Genomic DNA, 23245 nt, shown 5'->3' with positions numbered 1-23245 from the left:
CTGAACCCACGTGCTGCAACTACCGAAGCCCATGCACCTAGAGCCCGTGCTCCACAACAAGAGAAGCCCACGCACTGCAATGAAGAGTAGCCCCCATTTGCCGCAACTAGAGAAAGCCCACGTGCAGCAACGAAGACCCAACAGAGCCAAAAAAGAAAAAGAAAAAAAAAAAACTCTGGCCTACAGACCTGTCCATAGGATCAAGCTGCACATTTAAAAAAAAAAAAAAAAACACATACATAAGTATCTATGGATGCAATAATTTGATGTCAGGGAACTGTTTCAAACAAGACTGTCAAAATACTAAAAACTGTTGAAACTATATTATAGTTCATTACTTAGTGGTTTGTAATACTTTCTCTATTTTTTTGGCTAAGTTTGAAATTTTTCAAATAAAAAGCTAAAGAAACACACAACAAAAATGGCATATATGTGTAATTTCCACAATAAAAAGTGTTTTAAAAATAGAAAACTTTTAATTTCCAGAGTAAAAAGTTAAACACACACACACACAAATGGCATATAAAGCATGTAAGTCAGGAGGTGGTAGTGTTCTCAGGTTCCTGCATTTTCAGGAAGATGATAAAAGTACCAATTATTATTAGAAATTAATACATCAAGGAAATATGTTATAATCTCTAGGATAACTACTAAAAGAATGAGGCTGTTACTTCTAAGGTGATAGAAGAAAAAAAATTAATAGAATAAAAGAAAACTTTTTAAGGCCAAAAGGCAAGAAAGAGGAGGACAAAATATAAAACAAGTAGGATAAATAGAAAAAAAATACTAAAGGGGTTAGCAAACTGCAGCACCATCAGCAAATCTAGCCAATTGTTTGTCTTCATAAATAAAGATTAGAATACATCCATGCTCATTTATTTACGTGTTGGTTACAGCTGCTTTTGTACTAAAAGAACAGAGCTGAATAGTTGCAACAGAGACCAGACCACACACAAAGGCTTTACACAAAAAGTTTGACAACCTCTGACACAACGAATTTGAACCCAAATATATCTGCAAATATACTGTATGTAAAGGACTAAATGCTCCAGTTAAACAATATAGATTTTGAAAATGGCTTTAAAAACAAGAGAGAAACATATCTACACCACAAAAACACAGCTAAGGAAAAAAATACAAACACTAACCAAAAGCAAACAGATGACACTTTAATAACAACAAAGAAGACTTCAAGGCAAAAACACTGCTAGAGACATAAAAGGACACTGCATAATGAATGAAAGAAAAAAAGTTCAAATCACCTGAAGATGTCATAGTTCTAAATTTCTATCCATCTATTAACATGGCCCCAAATATATAAAGCAAAAATTGGCAGTACTACATGGATGAACATTCACAATCAATATGAAAGATTTTCAAAACAGCTCTTTCAGGAACTGATAAAATGAGGATTAAAAAACAAAAACCAGTGAGGATATATTAGAATTAAACAACAGAATTCACAAACTTACCATAATAAATACATATAGAACTCAATACCCAACAGATACAAAATATTTTCAGGTACATAGAGATATTTAGTAAACTGACTCTACCCTGGTCCATAAACCAAGTGTCAACAAATTTCCAAACATTGAAATCATACAGGTATGTTCTCTAATCACAATGTAATTAAGCTTGAAATCAACAGGAAGAATATACCTTTACAAATCAACACATATTTCGAAATTAAGAAATGCACTTCTAAATAACCCACAGAGGCAAGAAAGAAAACACAATGAAACTTTAAAAATTTAAACAAAGTATAATGAAAATCCTATTTCTCAAAACTAGTGGAGTAGAACAAAAGTTATGCTTGAGAGAAATTTATAGAGTTAAATGAGTATGTCAGAAAAGAAAAAAAGTTGAAAATCATTAAGTTAAGCATCCATCCCCCCAAATTTAAAGAACAGAAAACTGAACACAAAGTTGAAGGAAATAAAGAAGTTAATGAAACAGAATATAAATATATAAAAAGAGACAAAGTCCATAATTGGTTCTTTGTACACACTATTAAAAACAACAGGGCTTCCCTGGTGGCGCAGTGGTTGAGAGTCCGCCTGCCGATGCAGGGGACACGGGTTCGTGCCCCGGTCCGGGAAGATCCCACATACCGCAGAGCGGCTGGACCCGTGAGCCATGGCCACTGAGCCTGCGCGTCCTGAGCCTGTGCTCCGCAACGGGAGAGGCCACAACAGTGAGAGGCCCACGTACCAAAAAAAACAAACAAACAAACATCAAATGAGACTGATCATGAAAAAAGGGAGAAGGCACAAATAACCAATATCAGGAATAAAGTGGGATGTCAGTACAGATCCTGTAGACATTTTTAAAACTTCATTGAAGAATATTAAGAATAACTTTTTGGCAATAAATTTGAAAATTTACATGAGATAGGAAAACTCCTTAAAATATAACTTATCAAACTCACAGAAGAGCTGCAATATCTGAATAGTCCTGTAACTATTTAAAAAATTAAATATGTGATTTAAAACCTTCCTACAAAGACAGTTTCAAGCCCAGATGGATTTGCCAGCAAATTCTATAAAACACATAAGGAAGAAACTATAATCTCCCACAAATTTTTCCAGAGAATACAAAAATAGGGTATACTCCCCAACCCCTTTTAATGAAGCCAACAAACCTTGATTAGTAAAACGTAAGAAGGATATTTAGAGAAAGGAAATTTTCAGGCCAATCTCACTGATAAATACAGATGCAAACATAAGAAATAAAATAGTAGCAAACTGTTCTACTAATGTATAAAAACAATAATACATCTCCACAAAGTTTGGTTTATACCAGGAAAGGGAAGTTAGTTTAACATTCAAAATTCAACGTAATTCAGACTAACAAAAGAAAACAAAAGAAAGAAAACATCCATTCATGATTTTTTTAGAAAGGAAAACAAAAGCCTTACCAAAATAGTATGTAGAATTTCCATAATCTGATAAATAGCAGGGAAAAAAACTAGAATAAATATTTAAGAGTGAAATGTGAGACTGGGAACAAGATAAGGATGCCTATCATCACCATTTCTATTCAGCATTACACTGGAGGTATTTGCCAGGGCAATAAGAAAAAGAAATAAAAGGTATAAAAGGGTATTAAAAAGGGAGAGATTAAACTGTCATTTTCACAAGATGATTACACACACAGAAAATCCAAAAGAATGTACAGATAAATAAAATTAACAGAATAAACAAGAATCACCAGGCTGCTAGACGACATATAAAACTCAAACTCATTTACATAAATTTGCAACACATAACTTACAAACTGCTTTTATCTAGAATATATAAAGAATTCCTTCAACTTATTTTTTTAAAGGAAGAAAAAAACCAGAAAAATAGGCAAAAGATGAAGAGATACTTCATAAAAGAAAAGATGCAAATGGCCATCTTTTCATAAAAGAAAAGATGCAAAAAGGAAAGATGCAAAGAAAAGACACAAATGGCCATAAAAGAAAAGATGCAATACGAAAGGATGTTCAATCTCATTATTCATCAGGGAAACACAAATTAAAACCACAATGAGAGAGTACTACTTAACAGAATGGCTCAAATTAAAGGACAGACAAAACCAAGTGTTGATGAGGACATGCAGCAACTGGAACCCTCCAACAAGGCTGCTGCTGGTGTAAACTGGTACAACCACCTTGGAAAATTCTTTGGCATTAACTACTAGAGTTGAACATACACATGCTCTAAGACCTGGCAATTCTACTCCAGGGTAAATCACTAATCTAAATATGTGTATACTGAGACACGTGTGCAAGAATATTCAAAGCAGTATTACTTGTAACAGTAAAAAAACTGGTAACATCCCAAATGTCTGTCAACAATAGTAGATAAATACATTTAGTAAATTTACATAATTTAATATTAAATAGCATTGTAAATAAATTATACTAAATTCAACACGAATCTCACAAAAGTGCTGAGTAACAGGAGTCAGAAAAAATATCTACTCTATGATTAAATTGATACACTCATTACAAAGTTCAAAAAACAGATACAACTAACTTCCTTCAGATAAATTACAATATATCCATAAATGGAATATTACTCAATAACAAAAAAGAATGAATTACTGACACATGCAACAACATGGACCAATCTCAAAATAATTATACTGAGTGAAAGCACTGGACAACCAAGTATATCCTATATGACTCTATTTACATAAAATTCTAGAAAATGCAAACTAACCAAAGTGTCGAAAGCAGATGAGTAGTTGCTTATGGATGGGGGGGGGAACAGAAGGAAGGTATTACAAAGGAGAGATGAATATGTTCACTATCTTGATTGTGGTGATGGTCATGAGTGCATGCATATGTCAAAATGTATGAAAATGTACACTTTAAATATGTGCAGCATATTGTGTGTCAATTATACCTCAATAAAGCTGTAGGGAGGGAAGAAAGAAAGGAGCAAAGGAGAAAGGGAGGAGAAATGAAGGGAGCATGGAAGTGGGGAGGAGAGGATGAGGATATGAGAGAAAGAAAGTCTGAATGACTAAGTTAAGAAGTTATTTAACATTTCTGGGTCCCAATTTTCTTATCTATAAAATAGGACTTAGAGTTTTGACAGTTAAATGAGATAATGTATGCAAAGTCCTTAGTGCATAGCATATGCCTATGTCTATCTTTTCTTCCTTTCTTTATCATTCACTCCTTCAAGAAATATGAGTATCCGATTGTGCCAGGCTCTGTGCTAGGCACTGGATACAACAGAATTTTGTATACTGTTCCTCTATAAGGAACAGAAACAATAACAAATAACAAAAATGAGTATTACAACATTTTATAAATACTACAAAGAGATATATGATGTTGAGAGAGATTACAATAAGTGATTTTGACCTAGTCAGAGCGATTAGGAAAGGCATCCGTGGAGAAGTAAGCACACTGCTGACCTCGTAAGGTCAGCATGTACAAACAAGGACTAAGCATGTACAAAATCTGGACTGAAAAAAAGCCTGCCAATAAAATAGCCAATGTCTCTGGAGAGGAAAAAGGAGTCTGAATAAAGAGGGGTCTAGTGTGAGCTAAAGCTTGAAAGGCAATTTGGGATCAGACCACACAGTTCTGTCTTAAGAGCAATAGGAAGCTTCTGAAATGGTTTAAACAAGGAGTAACAAACTGATCTGTAGTTTGAAGAAAACAAAAAACACTCCAATTACAGTACAGAGAATAAGTTGCAGGAAAACAAGAATGAATGTAGATAGGCCAGTTAGGTGCTACTGCTGCAGTCCAGGCAACAATAATGATAGCTTGGATCAGGACAGTGATGTTAGAAATTCATTCTATCAAAAAATCTTTACTGAGGGCCTTCTAAGGGCTGAGCTCTATCCTAAGTGCAGGAGAATGAACAATAAGCAAAAAAGACAAAAAAAGAAAATCCCTGACCTTGTGGGGTTTACAGTCTAGTGGGGAGAAACAGACAAATAAATAAGTAAAATATCACTTGTATCTGGTGATTGTTAAGTGCTATGAAGAAAAATAAAGTAGGGAAGGGGGAGTGAAAGGAGGTGTCTCACTGCCCACAGAATCATTAAGGGGTCAGATTCTGAGCAAAGAAGGGATGACCCGGGAGTCCTGGACTTCTTAACTGACATAAATAGGGCTAAAAAGCATAATTACCACTGCTCTGTTGGTCTCAAGGTAGATAATTATAGTAGTGATGTAAGTATTGGGGGAGAAGGAGGCTAGGGGATGTGCCGGGAGATGCAGAGTACTAGAGTCTCTCCTTTTACTTTTACTATTGGCTAGTGATGAAAAGTGAGCCAGTGAGGGACAACTTTATCCATAGCACTTAGGGCTTTATGGTCCCCCTTTTAACTCCAGTAGAAAGATGGAAGTCAAAGAGGATTTGTCTAAACATGGAATAGTTTGTTCCCCAATTCCTACCAGCTGACAAACTCCATGAAGCAGAAGCTGCCTCTTTAACCCCAAAATCCAGACAAGTGCCTGGCACACAGCAGACATGGGATATATATTGAAAAAATAAATGAATGAAGTACTGTATCTAAAGGCAAAGTATCCCTATGTTAGCAACGTAAAGATTTTAAATGTGTTCACATAAAAATTACCAAGTGGGTCCAGCCACAAAATAGCCTTAATCAAATCAAATTATACTGATTTTATCATATATTAACGCATATATGTGGAATCTAGAAAAAACTGTACAGATGAACTGCTTTGCAAGGCAGAAACAGAGACACAGATGTAGAGAACAAACATATGGACACCAAGGGGGGAAAGCAGGGTGGTGGTGGTGCAATGAATTGGGAGATTAGGACTGACATATATACACTAATATATATAAAATAATAGCTAATAAGAGCTTGCTGTATAAAAAAAATAGAATTCAAAAAAAATTATACTGATTTTAATAGTTGGTAATTGACTATTGTATTCTAAGAGTAACAAAAAATTATGTTTCTGAATTTGCACAATTTAAAAACATGTACTTAGGACTTTTTAAATATAAAAGTTATAATAATACATAATTAAACTACAAGTTCAGAAAACAGTCTTTTCAAATTATTTGAAAAGTTTGTTTAGCGACATATTTGTTTAGAGAAATGGTAATATCTTATCCTACAAAATTCCTCAGTTTTTCCACTGTATCACCTTGCTAGCATATTCAATGAAAAATATATAGATAATATTTTCAAGCAGTGATTTGCAAATCAGTTTATCAATGCCACTGACAGCCACTATTTAGTCCTCAGTGTGTAGATGACAGAGAACCACTACTTTAAAGTATAACTATAGTATACTTTTTAAAAGTGTAACTGATTACTTTTATCTAAATCCAACTAAAATTTTCTCAATTATTTATATTCTGAAATTTATCTTGATAATGAATTGTTAAATGACTTATTAAAAAATACATACCTTTCTCTTACAAAATCTGCTAGTTCTTTTGTCGATATCTGTCCATATTTCATATTATGGTAAAGGACATCAAAGCCACTATTTTTTTCCCCCTAAAATTTAAAAAGATTTTTAGTTTAACAAAGAGATCAAAATGACTTAAGAATAACTAACATGCAATTCTAATGCTCAAATGAGCTGTTTTTCCTTAATTTAACCATTGTTGCTCTAACTGTATAACTTTAAACTGTATCAAAGGAATACTGTATGCTTTGATACAGTTTACAATATATTATATACACATATACACACAATACACACATATACATTCTATAATCACTCATAAAGATATATTAATGAAATTCATCTGAATTTTTAATAAATGCAGCATAATTTAGAAAAGATAAACATGGACCTTTTAAAATACATTACCAAATCCCATGTCAATTCCTTTAACCTGCATTGAGAGATTCCTGATTATTTAACTCAGAGTCTGTACTTTAAAATAACTGAATCTTGACTTCTGAGTCAAGACAGAATTTACTAATCACATAAGCACTAAATACCACAAAACACTTTATAATCACTAATCTAAGTCTTTCAATAAACTTAAACAACTTGAGATGTGAGAAAGGAGATAAAATTTTAATAAAAGAGCAGTAACAGTCTATTGGCTAGTCCTCAACTAATGGGAAATTAACACAACTAGACTACTATACAACCCTAGAAAATCCTAATGCCATTTAATCCAATATAAAGCTAAATTAGCAAGTCATAACACAGAAAACATCAGAAATATCAATTTTATACGTGAAATGAAAGACTATTTATAAACTAAGCTCAACAACTCTTTTTGCAGTTAGCAGTTTTTATTTTTCTTCAGTGACAATAATGAAGAATTGAATATATTTGTTGGAAACAGAAAGCAATGCCGTAAGCAAGTGTTATGCAAACTGAAACTTAATTTTCCACAGTCCACCAAAAACAGGAAACATATTATAGGAACTTCCCGCTAAGCTGAAGTGATCCCTAATAAACCTGTCAGCTAATATAGCAAGTAATTAGACTGTTATACATACAATGAATTAAAACATCATATTTGTAATAATACAAATAATATCCCTAGCATTTGAACATCCATTTCCATTTATCAAGAATATAAAATAGGGCTTCCCCGGTGGCGCAGTGGTTGAGAATCCGCCTGCCAATGCAGGGGACACGGGTTTGATCCCGGGTCCAGGAAGATCCCACATGCCGTGGAGCAACTAAGCTCGTGTGCCACAACTACTGAGCCTGTGCTCTAGAGCCCGTGAGCCACAACTACTGAGCCCGCATGCCGCAACTACTGAAGCCCGTGCGCCTAGAGCCCGTGCTCCACAATGAGAGAAGCCACTGCAATGAGAAGCCCGTGCACCGCAACGAAGAGTAGACCCTGCTCGCCGCAACTAGAGAAAGTCCGCGCGCAGCAACGAAGACCCAACACAGCCAAAAATAAATAAATTTTAAAAAAAAAGAATATAAAATAAAACTACAGTCTCCTATAAATCTAAACACATCCATTTGGCTTCTACAATTTTTCATGTTTAAAATAAAGAAAATATCTGTGATCTAACTTTAGTTATTTACTTTCTCTGGGTTTTTCATGCAAATTTATTCCAGTCAAAATAATATTCTCTGAAATAACCATTAACACTAGTCTATAGCAAGCAAAAATAACATCATCATGCAGATTAGTAAATTTATAGACAAAATAATCAAGGGCCTGAATCCTCCAAGGGATCCATTCCATTACTTGAATATAATAAAGAAACTACAAATAATTAAACTATCCACCAACTCCCATAACATAGTCATGAACCCTGAAAAAAACAAATCTGAAATCTAAAACTATAAAATCCAAAGCCTGGAGCTCTCAGTCCCCAAAGTTCTCCCCTGACAACTACCAGTCTTCATTTGCACATAATTCTAACAAGCCAGGTTACCTGGGTTCCCAATGTGTATTATGCATATTCATCATGCATATTCAAATTAGAAATGAGCTGGTACTGAAGGGCTATTCACACAAGCACACAGACTATTAGAAGAAATAATATTTACCATCTCTCTTTTTAAAAGAAAACAAGAAAACTTGGAGATCATCTAGTAACTGGGGCAATAAGGTCCTGAGCATTTTGTTTCACTGTTACAGTACTGTAAACATTAATGAATCAAGGAAAGGTTTAAAAAAAAGGGCGGGGGGGGGGGGGGGAATTCCCTGGCGGTCCAGTGGTTAGGACTCCACGTTTCCACTGCAAGGGGCCCAGGCTGGATCCCTGGTTGGAGAACTAAGATCCCGCAAGCCGCGCAACCACAGCCAAAAAACAATGGTTAAATTACATTCAGAAATCTAGGTTCTTATTAAGAAGTTCTCAAAAAGTAAGCTCTTTATTTGGGAAGTTCAGATATGCAAATAGCATATTACTTGAAATTACCAAGAGAGGAAATGAGATTTATTAATTTCTTTCCCATTCAATATAACAATATTATTACAGTAACAGTAATATAATATACCTTAGGAAACAGTACTAGCTATTCCATCCCTCAGGTCTTCACTTGGAAAGAGAAGGAAAAATACCAATGCGGATGTGAAGCTGAAAAGGTCTGCTTCAAGAGGCACTAACGACTACACATAAACACGCTGCATGATTACAAATCCATGTGTCATTTCTTCCTATTTGGGTATTCATCCATTTACTGAGTTCTAAAAAATGTAATACGCCTGATTCTAGGCACTGTTTTCTTAATTTCATAAATCTATTAACACAAACATTTATTGATCATTAACTTTTTCTCTGGCACAAACTAAAAAAAAATTGTAATACTTCAAATAGCTCTCTCTCTCCACATACACACACACATACACACACACACACACACACACACAAATATACATGTATCTTTAAAAAGAAAAAACTTCAAAGTCAAATACCAAGAACCCAGGCCTATTGTCACCTTGTCAAAAACTTACTTTACAGCTTTTCATAAGAGATGACAGTGTATTAAATACACACATATACATACATACATACATATGTCAAAATACATACATATGTCAAAAAATACAGTAGGAGACAAGTGGCTTCAGTGTCTTCACCTGAAAAAAAAATGGAAATTCTGGGGAAATGGGGAAGACCACTCCTGAAACTGGCAATCTTAACTCATATTTCTGTCACCATGTGCGATTACCCAGGTTTTTTTAACTAAAAGTACCCCCATGTAGGTTCTATTAATTTTTTAATAGCCATCAATGTTTTTAGTCTAATTCAAAGACAAGTAAAATAACAGTAAAATTTCTGAATTACATATCCATTTTATCACCCTTGACCTTGAAGTGGATATGTTCCTATCATTTTCTCTTTTTTTAATTTAATTTTTATTTTATATTGGGGTATAGTTGATTTACAATGTTGTGTTAGTTTCAGGTGTACAGAAAAGTGGTTCAATTATACATATAACTATACCCATTCTTTTTCAGATTCTTTTCCTGTATAGATTATTTCGGAATATTGAGTAGAGTTCTCTGGGCTATACAGTAGGTCCCTGTTGATTATCTATTTTATATATAGTAGTGTGTGTATGTTAATCCCAAACTCCTAATTTATCCCCCCCACACACACACCTTTCCCCTTTGGTGACCACAAGTTTACCATTTTCAACACAAAAAATTTTTTTTCTTAACATATTCTGTTAACTCAAGCAAGCAGAACTTGCTTTTTCTTGGCTAACTAAAATACACAAATGTACAAGTAAGTTGATGACAGAGTTTTATTATCAAAAAGAATTATAGCTAAAGATGTTTTCTGGTCTTCAATATTTTACTAAAACTGTAAATGTGCACACCCTTTAATCCAGCAATTCCACTTTTAGAAATCTATACCACAAAAACACACATACAAAGATAAATGTGGAAAAATATGCACTGCAGTACTGTTTATAATTGTGAAAAAACAGAACTCAGAAACAGCCATTAACATTACTGGTTAAACAAATGATAGTATATCCTACAATGAAATACATATAGTGTTTTTTAACTGCAGTAAAAAAAAATTGCAGTACATTTTTAAGTATTAATTTCTTAAATCTGCCCAGATACACATAATGTCAGTGAGAAAAAGAGCAAGTTGTAATTATTCATATAAGCCAAAAATAATCTAATGTTGGGAGCAACCTAAATGTCCCAAACTGATGAATGGAGAAACAAAATGAGGTAGATCCACACAATGGAATACAAATCAGCAATAAACAGGAAAAAACAGACACATATGACTTTATGGATTAACCTCATAAAAACTTGACTAACTGAAAGAAGCCAGACACAAGAGACCGTATATTGTATGATTCCATTTATACGAAATGTTCAGAACAGGCAAATCTATAGAGAAAGAAAGTGGATTAGTGGCCACCTAGAGCTGAGGGTAGAAAAGAGCATTAACTGTCAATGGACATGAGGGATCTAATTATTGGGAGGATGATCATGTTCTAAAATTAATGATTGCTGCACCACTCGGTAAAGTTACTAAAAATCAACGAATTGTACACTTAAATTGGGTAGATTTTATGATATGTAAAATGTGCTTCAATAAATTTTGTTTTAAAGCATGGTATGAAACAGTATACGTAAAATTTCATTTCCATTGAAAAAATAACAGGTTGCATATATGCATACAAACAGAATCTGAAGGCATATATAGCAAACTATTAACAGCAAATTATCTCTGGAAAATGGAATAATTTCATTTCAGAGCATAGGTTAACTTTCTAATAAAAAAAATAATAAACAGGTCAAGTCTTTAATACAGGAGTAACAGAGCTAAAAGCTATACTGACAAGCAGTTGTAAAATGCAATTTTCTCCCAAGTACACTACAATTGTTGATATAAAATCTTATCAACGGCCAATATTTTTTCTTCTACTGATCAAATTTTTATTCTTTTTTTTTTTTTTGGTGGTACGCGGGCCTCACACTGTTGTGGCCTCTCCCGTTGAGGAGCACAGGCTCCCGACACGCAGGCTCAGCGGCCATGGCTCACGGGCCCAGCCACTCTGCGGCATGTGGGATCTTCCCGGACCGGGGCACGAACCCGTGTCCCCTGCATCGGCAGGCGGACTCTCAAACCACTGCGCCACCAGGGAAGCCGTATTCTTTTTAATAACAATTTTATTGAGATATAATTCACACACCATACAATTTGGCCATTTAAAGTGTACAAGGCAAAAAATGTTAGCATATTTACAGACTTGTGCCACCATCACTGCAATCAATTTTAGAACACCAAAAAGAAATCCAAACCTGAATAGCTAGATTTTTAAGAGTAGGTATTTACTCATCAGTAATGAGCTTATTTTCAGCTAGCTTATGCATTAATCAACATGTAAGAAATTACGTATGTCCACAAAAAAATCAGTACACTAATGTTTATAGCAGCATTATTCATAATAAAGGTGAAAACAACCCAAATGTCCATCAACTAACAAATGGATAAGCAATGTGATATACCCATGCACTGGAATTTACTCAGCCATAAAAGAAATGAAACATTCGGGTTCGAGCCTGGTCCAGGAAGATCCCACATGCCGCGGAGCAACTAAGCCCGTGTGCCACAACTACTGAGCCTGCGCTCTAGAGCCCGCGTGCCACAACTACTGAAGCCCACGCGCCTAGAGCCCGTGCTCCACAACGAGAAACCACCGCAATGAGAAGCCAGCGCACCACAATAAAGAGCAGCCCCTGCTCACCGCAACTAGAGAAAGCCCGCGCGCAGCAATGAAGACCCAACGCAGCCAAAAATAAAATAAAATAAATTTATAAAAAAGAAAACAAAAAATGAAATATTGATACATGCTATAATATTGATGAACCTTAAAAACATATGCTAAGAGAAAGAAGCCAGTCACAAAAGACCACATACTATATGATTCCCCTCCTATTCAAGTCCAGAATAGAGAAATCTATAGAAACAGAAAGTAGATTAGTGTATTGCTTGAGGTGGGGTGAAGGTGAGACATGGGGTGATAAAAGGTATGGGATTTCTTTTTGAGGTAATGAAAATTTTTGAGGTAATTTAAGACTGACTGTGATGATGGTTTCCACGTATCTGTGAACATTACCAAAACCACTAAACTATACACTTTAAATGATGAACTGTATGGTTCACAAAATATATTTCAATAAAGTTGTCAAAAAAGTTAAATAAATAATATTTTTAATCAATAAATTCTAGCAGGGAAATTTTCAGTATTAACTGACAAAAACAGCTACTAACACCACTGCTGACCCAAGGAGGACAATTACAATGAAGGTTTACACCAAGACAGGATCTTTTCTCTGCCAATCTCAAGGCACTTTGCAAAGAGGTAGCATTTCCATACAAAGCTTCCCGAATGTGACTTGAGCTAAATAAAATCTTGTTATAATCCAATATAAACAGGTGTAAAAATCTTTTTAATAATTCCTAATATGAAGTGGAAAAAAAAAGTTTCATCATCCTTTAAAGATGGAAATCCAGAATCATACAGGTCCTTTAAGAGAACACAAACTTAGTACCTTTGTGTCCCCTAAATACTCTAATTGAAGTAAGATGACTGCAATTAACAGTTTGATGTATATCAGTCCAGATTCCTTTTTGCATACATATAGAAACATTTTACTGCTTAATATGAAAATGAGATCATGTTATGCATATTGTTTTGCATCTAAATTATCAATTAAAGTGAAATTTAGCTGAAAAGATAACTAAGTTATAAGTAAGGTCACCAAGTCACTAATAATGTACAGATTTTTTTCTGGTCTAATATAGAGTCGACAAGTGAGATATCCTTGAAATTTCAAGTTAAAAAGTTTAAGTCATCAAATCTATTTTGGTAACTCAAAACATCTTTTTCTGGTTGATCTTATAACTTTATACTTTAAAAAAATTTTAATAGACATAAAATACAATCAAAATATTTCCACTTGAAGAAAAAAATGCACTCCTCTATTAACAATGCTATGAAATTCCTATTTTAAAGAAAATGGAACTGTTAACATATCTGGGTTTTAGAGAGCCACAGAAAGTAATAGTGTAAAAGCACAAAACTATAAATCCCATAGATTTTAATTAAGGCTTTGAAACTTCTCCTTCAAAGACCTTTTAAGAGCAACAGTAAAACCAACACTAAAATTAAAAACATGGATATTCTTCACTTTTGATAAGTCCGAGAACTAGAAAAACAGGCAAAAGATTAAGTGTGTACACTGTATAATCAGGCTATTCATTAAAACGTTGATTTTACCTCGTTTCCTTTTTAATCAAAAAAAATTTTTTTTGGAAGGAGAAAAGAAGGGTCAGGAGGTACTATCATGTGAATAGCAGTAACATGCCTAAGCTTCCTCTCAACTCTAAACTGCCTCAAAAATAAATAAATAAATATCATCATTTCCTACCTCTCTACATTTTCCTTTTACTCTAGCTCTTACTGACATTTATTAGGTAACCTTGGACAAGTCACTGTAAAATATACCATTAATATGTGTTTGATGTAATCTCACTTTATCCTGCCTTCTCTGAAAAAACATGATGAAACATTTAACTAATTCTGGAGATATTTTTTTGCTTTGAAGAATGGCCCCTCTAGTGAAGAATCTTCTAGACATTTTGATAGGAATTCAACAAATATGCAATGACAGCCCTCCAGGTCTATTTCTGCCTTGAAAACTGCTAGGAAGAAAAGAATAAAATACATGCACACAGTTTTTCTACAGGCAAACAGGACATTCAACCACAAGTTATAATCTCTTCTAATCAATGTTCTATTTATGTATTAAAATTTTCACACAAGATCACTAAAACTATTCTTCAGAACTCTTGGCAAGATATTGCTAAAGCAGAAAACAGTGATTAAAACCTAGAATGAACATTGCTCAGCAGTCGGAACAAAGGTGACTCAAACACATCTGTCGACTGAGTGAAGGAAACAAATATTATTACTTAAAAAAAATCATTTTCTCACCCCTCAAATACTCCTCCCTAATCTTTTAAATTACAACTCAGCTCTTCCAATTAGTTAAACCCTTCAAGCCATCTAAAAAGATACCATATAGACACAACAAAAATAGCAGAAGCAAATAGTTTTGAGCTAATTTTTTATCTTGCAAATTTTCTGTAATATTCTGTAAATAAATGTAGTTTTCATTACTTTCAAAATGAAAAATAAAATAAAACAACAATTTCAGCTTTCTCAAAAACTTTTCAATCTATGCTTGGAAAGACACACAAGGCTACCTTCTTAATCTGACATTCTGTTCACCTTAACACTTAAATCTCCAGTCCTCATAATTCATAAATGGAAAAAAACAAAAACTGCAAGTAACCTAAATGTCCAAAAGGGGAATGCTATAAAAAAATTACATCTTATCCATTCCATGAAACCTATACTGAAAATATTTTCAGAGAATACTTAATCACATGAGAAAAATGTTTTGATGTTAATATCATTTGAAATTACCAAGATACAGAACTATATAGTAGAACCTGTTTTGAATTTTACACTTCCAAAGAAAATCTTAGAGGACAGAGTAAAAGGCTTTAGGTAATTTTTATTTTCTTATGTGTTTTAACGAGCACATAATAAGTTATAAATAAAAAAGGAAAACATCTTCACTGGCTGTTATTTCAACCAACTAAAAACTAACACTTCTTATTTAAGGCCCCAGCACCACCAATTTGCTTTACTTACATCATACCTTCCTATCTTATCCCTAAAGTCAAACAAACATGCTTGTCATATCTTCCATAATTTTACTCCTGCAATTCCACTAAGGAGCATGTGCATGATGGAAATGAGGGAATTGTGTACCTCAACTTCATCACACAGTTCACTAATCACTTCCCAATTTAATCCTCTCTGCCTCTGGCCATTCCAGCAACATTCTCTAGCCTCTTTACCAATAGACAGACAGCTGACCCTTGAGCAACATAGGTTTGAACTGTGCAGGTCCACTTACACGTGGATTTTTTCCAACAGTAAATACTACAGTACTACTTGAATCCGCAGATGTGGAATCGCAGTTATGGGGGAACCACGGATAGGAAGGGCCAACTATAATAACTATAAGTTATACTCTGATCTTCAACTGCACAGGGGTCAGCACCCCTAACCCTCACATTGTTCAAGGGTCAACTGTAATTACAGGTCTCCATTACTGTTTTGCTTTTGTTTTCCCTCACATCTGACCAATTTTTGCTTATCTCTCTGGACCAGATTCCTACTAAAATTCTTCCAATTCAAATATCTTTTCATTTTTCCACACTAGATAAATTGAAAGCCAAGCCTTTATTCCTTTTTCTGTATGTCTCCATGCCATTATATTTGTATACAGACTTCTTAGGGTGCTTCTGTTAATTGTTTGAGAATTATAAAATCAAGATGTGGATAATCTCAGGAGATATCCCGTGACTCAAAAAACTCCTTCCAAAATATGTGTGTGTATGTGTGTATAAAATATGTATTTCCGGAGGCCTCCCTGGTGGCGCAGTGGTTGAGAGTCCGCCTGCCGGTGCAGGGGACACGGGTTCATGCCCTGGTCCGGGAAGATCCCACATGCTAGGCCCGTGAGCCATGGCCGCTGAGCCTGCGCGTCCGGAGCCTGTGCTCCGCAACGGGAGAGACCACAACAGTGAGAGGCCCGCGTACCGCAAAAAAATATATACATATATATGTATTTCCAAAGGGCTTAGGGTAATCAAAAGTGCAGGATGACACAAAGCATAGTCTTCTCCCATGCGTTTGCCAAAATAATTTAAGTAGCTCTGAAAGGATTAGAACCTTTAGGATTTCGTCTGTAGGGCTGGAAAAGAACCCAGACAGCAAATTTTTATCACTCCATATCAGTCCTCTAAAATCCTTCCCCTAAATTAAACTTATGCACACTAAATCAGCATCAATTTCTCAATTTCAATGATTAAGGCAAAAACAAACAAAAGCACCCTTCCACCGCCCCCCCCCCCCCAAAAAAACCCTAACAGCCTGACAATAACATTTAGTTCCATCTACAATACTATAATTTTCGGCTTCCCTGGTGGCGCAGTGGTTAAGAATCCACCTGTCAATGCAGAGGACACAGGTTCAAGCCCTGGTCTGGGAAGATCCCATATGCCGCGGAGCAACTAAGCCTGTGTGCCACAACTACTGAGCCTGCGCTCTAGAGCCTGCGAGCCACAACTACTGAGCCCACGAGCCACAACTACTGAAGCCCGCGTGCCTGGAGCCCATGCTCCGCAACGAGAAGCCACCGCGATGAGAAGCCTGCACACCGCAACGAAGAGTAGCCCCCGCTCACCACAACTAGAGAAAGCCTGAGTACAGCAACAAAGACCCAATGCAGTCAAAAATAGAATTTTAAAATAAAGAAGTAAATTAAATACTATAGTTTTATAATATCTACCTGTCAAGTCTATTTGAACCAAGTTAGATGAATCTGTAGTTTGAATTTTCATAGCTTGTTGCAGTTGAAAATAGTTTGGGCATGGCTAACTGGCTTACAGTTATACAATAACACATTTTAACATGTATGTTATTTGCTTGTATATATAGAGGTTATTTCTGGAAAGCTACATAAGAAATTGGTAACAGTGATTACCTTTTGAGAGATCTTGATGGGTGGATAAAAGGGAGATTTTATACTACATTCCCTTTTGTACCTTTTAAATACTAAACCACGTAAATTTTGCAAATTTGTTAATTACTGTATATATGTAAATATACAAACCTACACACTTTAAAAATTTTAGTGTATCATCTGATGGGATCAGATCCTAAGCAGGTACCCCAAACTACAATATTTGGAAATTTCAAGTAATAAAAAGTCTATATTCTGGGTTTCTATGGTTGCCTCAACTAATTTTTTAAAGATGTATATTTTAAAATTTTCATATGGATAAATAACCCCAAAGAATATGTGTGTGGGGGGGGCTGTTAGTCTCTCATGTAGGATACTAAATTTCGACTAAATAACCAAGCAAAAATATAATAACGTTTTGCATTCCAAAGTCCTATTAATAGCAACTCCAGATTTTTAAAAACATTTTAATCCTCCCAGTTTATCCATGTAATGACAGATCAAATTTTGGATATACGGTATTATGCCTCTTATATAAGGGACTTGGGCATCATGTAGATTTTGGTATTGGTCCTGGAACCAATCTCCCAAGGATACCAAGAGAGAACTGTATAACCTAGTGCTCTGAATTTATTTAAAAGTAAAGCATGACAATACCAGTGAAATCAATAGATAAATGGTATGAGACTTCTGTACTGGTTAATCAGAAAAAAAAATTTTTTTAAAAAGAAATAAGGAAAAACTTCAGAACAAAAATACTGAAGATAATTATTCATTCATTCTTGATGTGCTGAATGGAGATCTTTGGAAAAAGTCACCTAACTAAAAATGTCACTTCATTACAATGTGATGTATGCTAAAGAATACCTGGTGTCTTTGGGGGAATACTTTATATCTTATATAGACTGGGATTACTATGTAAAATGAGGCTTATAAGGTATTTAAATCAGGTATGCTGTGCTCACTTGTTTTCTCCCCTTAAGTAATTATCGCTATGAAATCCATTCCTTAAAAAAAACTTTTTAACTCTTGAATTAAATAATTTGGACTTATATAAAAAATATAAAGCCATTTTAATCACTATACTGTAAGGCTGACATATATAATCAAGAGTATTATAAACTAGTACTTGACTCTTTGAGAAAGAAGCAGCAGATGGAGAAACTTCTTCAGTGCAATATTTGTCAATACCTTTTTGAAGTTAAATAATCTTTTGAAGGACTAACTGTTCTTATATATTAAAGGTAACTGTGGATTTCTGTTATCAACATTATTTTTGCTGTCCAATTTTAATAGAAAGAAAAACATTTTAAACTTGATTATCTTTGTGACACTATACTTTGTGGCAAAAACTGACTTATCAGCAACAAAACACCTGCTGTGTAGGAAGTTCGGGATATTTTTTTTTCTTCAAAGTATAGTATTAGGTAAAGGAATTTGTAATGTAGCATATAGTTTTACTTTAAGAAAGCTATAAAGAAACAGGCAGGATGTGCTGCTTTCAAAATAACTTGAAGAGAGTTTGAATGATTCAAATTTTCCTCTAATAAAATGCCACAACAAAAAGATCTGTCTTTTTATATGTAGGGAAAAAAACAATTAACAGCTTGTTTGGTTAGAAACCTAAAATTTTAAAGGTTCCCGTTACCTCACTTTGACAAGTTTTATTTTGTTTTGACAGTGCCACTTTAAATATTAGGGGAGAAAAGTGAAATTAATATTACAAATTCTTTAAGAAATTTTTTATAAATGATTCAGAAATAGGTAAATTTTTAAGTTGTCTTAAATAGACAGCTAACAAATTCTGAGAAGTTATTTAGTTCCCAGGGTTTCCTAATTCATTTAGTCCTCCTTTGGAGCTTTTTAAGATCCAATTTAGAGCCTTCGTCCCCAACCAGGAAGTAAAATAAAATGCAGTATATTTTAACTATTTGTACTCAATATTGGAAGTGAAGGCAAACACTAAAACACAAAATAGACTTGGGATTCTCTCTAGATTTCAGATAACCAAATTTATTTCCATGCCTCTACTAAGAGGGAAAACAAGGGGCACACAAAAACCTGCAAAAAATGTTCATAAAGCATTATTCATAAAATAGCCAAAACATCAAAAAAGGCTATGTTCAAAACTCAATGAACACAAAACAAAAGATAACCTTAAAATGTTAACGTGCAATTTTGAATTAAGTTAGCAAATTTCAAAAACACATTCATGCATCCAAAAATACAAAACAGGACTTCCCTGGTGGTGCAGTGGTTAAGAATCCACCTGCCAATGCAGGCGACACGGGTTCAAGCCCTGGTCCTGGAAGATCTCACATGCCACGGAACAACTAAGCCCATGTGCCACAACTACTGAGCCTGTGCTCTAGAGCCTGCGACCCACAACTACGGAGCCCATGTGCCACAACTACTGAAGTCTAGAGCCTGAGCACTGCAACAAAGAGTAGCTCCCACTCACCGCAACTAGAGAAAGCCCGCCTGCGGCAACTAAGACCCAACGCACCCATAAATTAATTAAAAAAAAAATACAAAACATTCTAACAACACCAAATTTTAAGTAATCCTTATAGAAGTTTTACAAATTGCCATTGTAAAACCTGAAGTCTAAAATCAATAGGCTAAATATAAAATTCATATGGAAAATCAAGGGACCCAGGAGAGCCAAAATAATCTTGAAAAAGAACAAAGTTGGAGCACTTGCACTTCCCCATTCCAAACTTACTACAAAGCTACAGTAATCGAAACAGTGTGGTATTAGCATAAGGATAGATGATGGGATACCAATGAAAATCCAGAAATAAACTCATACATCTATCGTCAACTGATTTTTGAAAGGAGTGCCAAAACTATCCAATGGAAAAAGAAGAGCCTTTTCAACAAATAGTGCTGGGACAACTAGACCCACAGGCAAAAAACGAAGCTGTACCTCTTCCAGCACCGTACACAAAAATTAACTTCAAATGGATCATAAGCCTAAATGTAAGAACTAAAACTATATATAAAATCCATAGAAATAACATAGAAGTAAACCTTTGTGATCCTGGGTTAGGAAAGACTTCTTAGATATGACAACAAAAGCATACGTGACAACAGAAAAATTAGACAAATTGGACTTTATCAAAATTTAAAACTTCTGTGCTTCAAATAATACCATCAAAAGAGTGAAAAAGACAACCCACAGAATGGGAGAAAATACTTACAAAATCATGTATTGTAAATCAAAACCACAATGAGATATTACTTCACACCCAACGCTACAATAAAAAAGATAACAAGTGTTGTCCAGCACGTGGAAAAACTGGAAACCTCAGACATTGCTAACGGGATTGTAAAATGGTGCAACCACTTTGGAAAATGTTTGGCCCTTCCTCAAAACATTCAACAGAGTTACCATATGACCCAGCAATCCCATTCCCAGAAGAAATTAAGACATATATCCACATAAAAACTTGTACAGAAATGTTCATAGCAGCATTATTCATGATAGCCAAAAAGCACAACCAACCAAATGTCTACCACTGATGTATGGATAAATACAATGTGAGATAGATAGATACAGAGACACACCCACACACCCACACATGCAATGGAACACTATTTGGCCATAAAATGGAATTAAGTACTGCATGCTACACCCTGGATGAACCTTGGAAACATGCTAAGTAAAAGAAGCCAGTCACAAAGGACCACATGTATGAACCCATTTATATGATTATGTCCAGAACAGACAAATCTACATAGGCAGAAATCTACAGATTAGTTGCCTAGGACTGAGGCAAAAAGGAAATGTAGAGTGATTGCTTATGAACACTGGTATTCTTCCTGAGATGATGAAATTGTTCTAAACGCGTGGTGACATTTGCACAATTCTATGAACAGACGAAAAATCCTTGAATGGTTAACTTAAATGGGTGTATTATACGGCAGGTGAATTGTACCTCAATAAATCTCCTAAAAAAGGAAAAAAAAACACCCTAACGTCTAGTATTTATGTCGATTGTGGAAAACAAGGAACATTCAAAACAAATAACTATGAACTGATTTCAATACTAAGCAGGACCATGCTTGAAACACTCAGAAATTAAGAACTTAAGACATACCTTATTCACTTTAAGAGTACCACTTTAAATATTTCTACGTCTTAACTAAAATGGAATTGTGGCACTCGCAACTGTCAAGCCATAAAATGGGATTCCTGAGATACCTGAGTACACATACTACTTTCATGTACATGGCTGAACTGTGCTTCCCATTACAGCAAACAATAACTGCAGAAAAACACTCCACAGGGAGACTGGGAACTCATTCTCAGAGAACCACCTAACGCTAATACTGAGTTAAAAGGAGGGTGTGGAAAGAATGAGGAAGGGGAAGGAGCACGGAGAACAGGGAGACGTATCGGCGCATTTAAGCCCAAGGAATCCAGTTCCATTAAATTCAACTTTTAAACGCTTTGTGAACAGGCCCAGAGGCAAAGTCCTGGGCGCAGACCAACGAGCCGAGCTGCGAGGCCGAGAGGAAGTGCTGATCCAGCCCAAGCCCGCCCGGGAATTCGTGGGGAAATGGTGGGGGGCCAAAGGGCTAAGATGGGGGCCTGCGGGGTGGGAATGAGGGGAGCCCCTCCGCCCGGCTCCAACCCGCACTCGCCGGCAGCGCGCAGCTGGGGGCGGCCGCGCCGCGGGCCCGTCGTCCGCGTCCGAGCCGCGGAGCGCGCCCGGCGCCCGGAGTCTCCGGCGGGGCCGGGTGCCGTCTCCCGCCCCATCCGGCGCTTTGTCCCAGCGCGGGCGGCGGGCGGCCCCTCGGCGTCCCCACCGCGGGCTGAGGGGCCGCGCTGACAGCCCCCGCCCCCCGCAAGGGCGGCAAGCCAGCGAATCGCCCGACGGGTTTCATCCAGGCGGGACGCAGCAGGCGGCGGTCGGAGGACGCCGGCCCTGCCCGCGGAGCCGCCGCCGCCGCCGCCGCCGCCGCCGCCGCCGCCGCCGCCGCCGCCCGAAGCGCACGCAGGCCGAGGTCAGGCGCAGAAACTCTCCGACTCCGAAACCCACACAATGTCCAACATCCTTCTCTTACCCAAAAATTCTCAACGAAATGCGCCATGACCATCCTGCCGCCGCCGCGCTGGGTTCCGCGTCCGCGCCCTCCCGCCGCTCCGTAAACACTGGCCCGGCCCCCACGGCGCCCCCGCCTTTCGCCGCCGCGGCTGCCGCCGCCGCCGCCGCCGCCGCCGCCGCCGCCGCCGTCGCCTTCTTCCCAGAGGCCGGCCCGCACCCTCCAGGACGCATGCGCCACCTAGCGGCCGCCGCTGCGGAGCGAACACTCAAACGCCTAGGCTGGGTTGCGCATGCGCCTCGGGCCCCATTGCCGGGTCTTAGTCCGGTCCTTCCCCCTCCAGCGCGGGCTCGTCTGAGAAAGAGTATTTTCTTGGGAACGGTGGAGAACGCCGCACCGGAGCAGTCACCCGGGAGACTGTTCGCACCCTTCGCGGTGCGATGGGTACTGGCTGAGGGACGGAGCGAAGAGAGGGGCCGGCCAGGAACAGTGGAACCCACAGCCAGGCTGCCCCCTCTATTCCTCCTCGCCAAGACTCGCTTCCTGAGCTTTCGAGTATCTCGAAGGTTCCCAAAGTCGGTGCAAGCTGGAATGGGGGAAACTTGGCCTCTAGCCAACATGAGGAGACGCTGAGAAATGGTCAACAGGGTGCCTTTCCTTGATAGGGAATTAAG

The 23245-nt window shown here is 36.8% G+C and overlaps 1 protein-coding gene across 1 annotated transcript in view; it reads right to left on the bottom strand.

The window, feature by feature from the left end:
• Positions 1-22744, bottom strand: part of FCHO2 (FCH and mu domain containing endocytic adaptor 2) — a 116100-nt gene extending 93356 nt beyond the window's left edge. The window contains exons 1-2 of the mRNA XM_019929868.3: positions 22593-22744; positions 6905-6996 (exon numbers count right to left, since the gene is read on the bottom strand). Coding sequence (XP_019785427.1) covers positions 6905-6996; positions 22593-22625 — 125 coding nt within the window. The 5' untranslated portion in view covers positions 22626-22744. The remainder of the gene's footprint in view (positions 1-6904; positions 6997-22592) is intronic.
• Positions 22745-23245: the final 501 nt, after the last annotated feature.

The sequence above is a fragment of the Tursiops truncatus genome, chromosome 3 (assembly GCF_011762595.2).
Source record: "Tursiops truncatus isolate mTurTru1 chromosome 3, mTurTru1.mat.Y, whole genome shotgun sequence".
Taxonomy (NCBI): domain Eukaryota; kingdom Metazoa; phylum Chordata; class Mammalia; order Artiodactyla; family Delphinidae; genus Tursiops; species Tursiops truncatus.
Note: the sequence above shows the minus strand (reverse complement) of the source record. Positions and strands in the feature narration are given on the sequence as shown.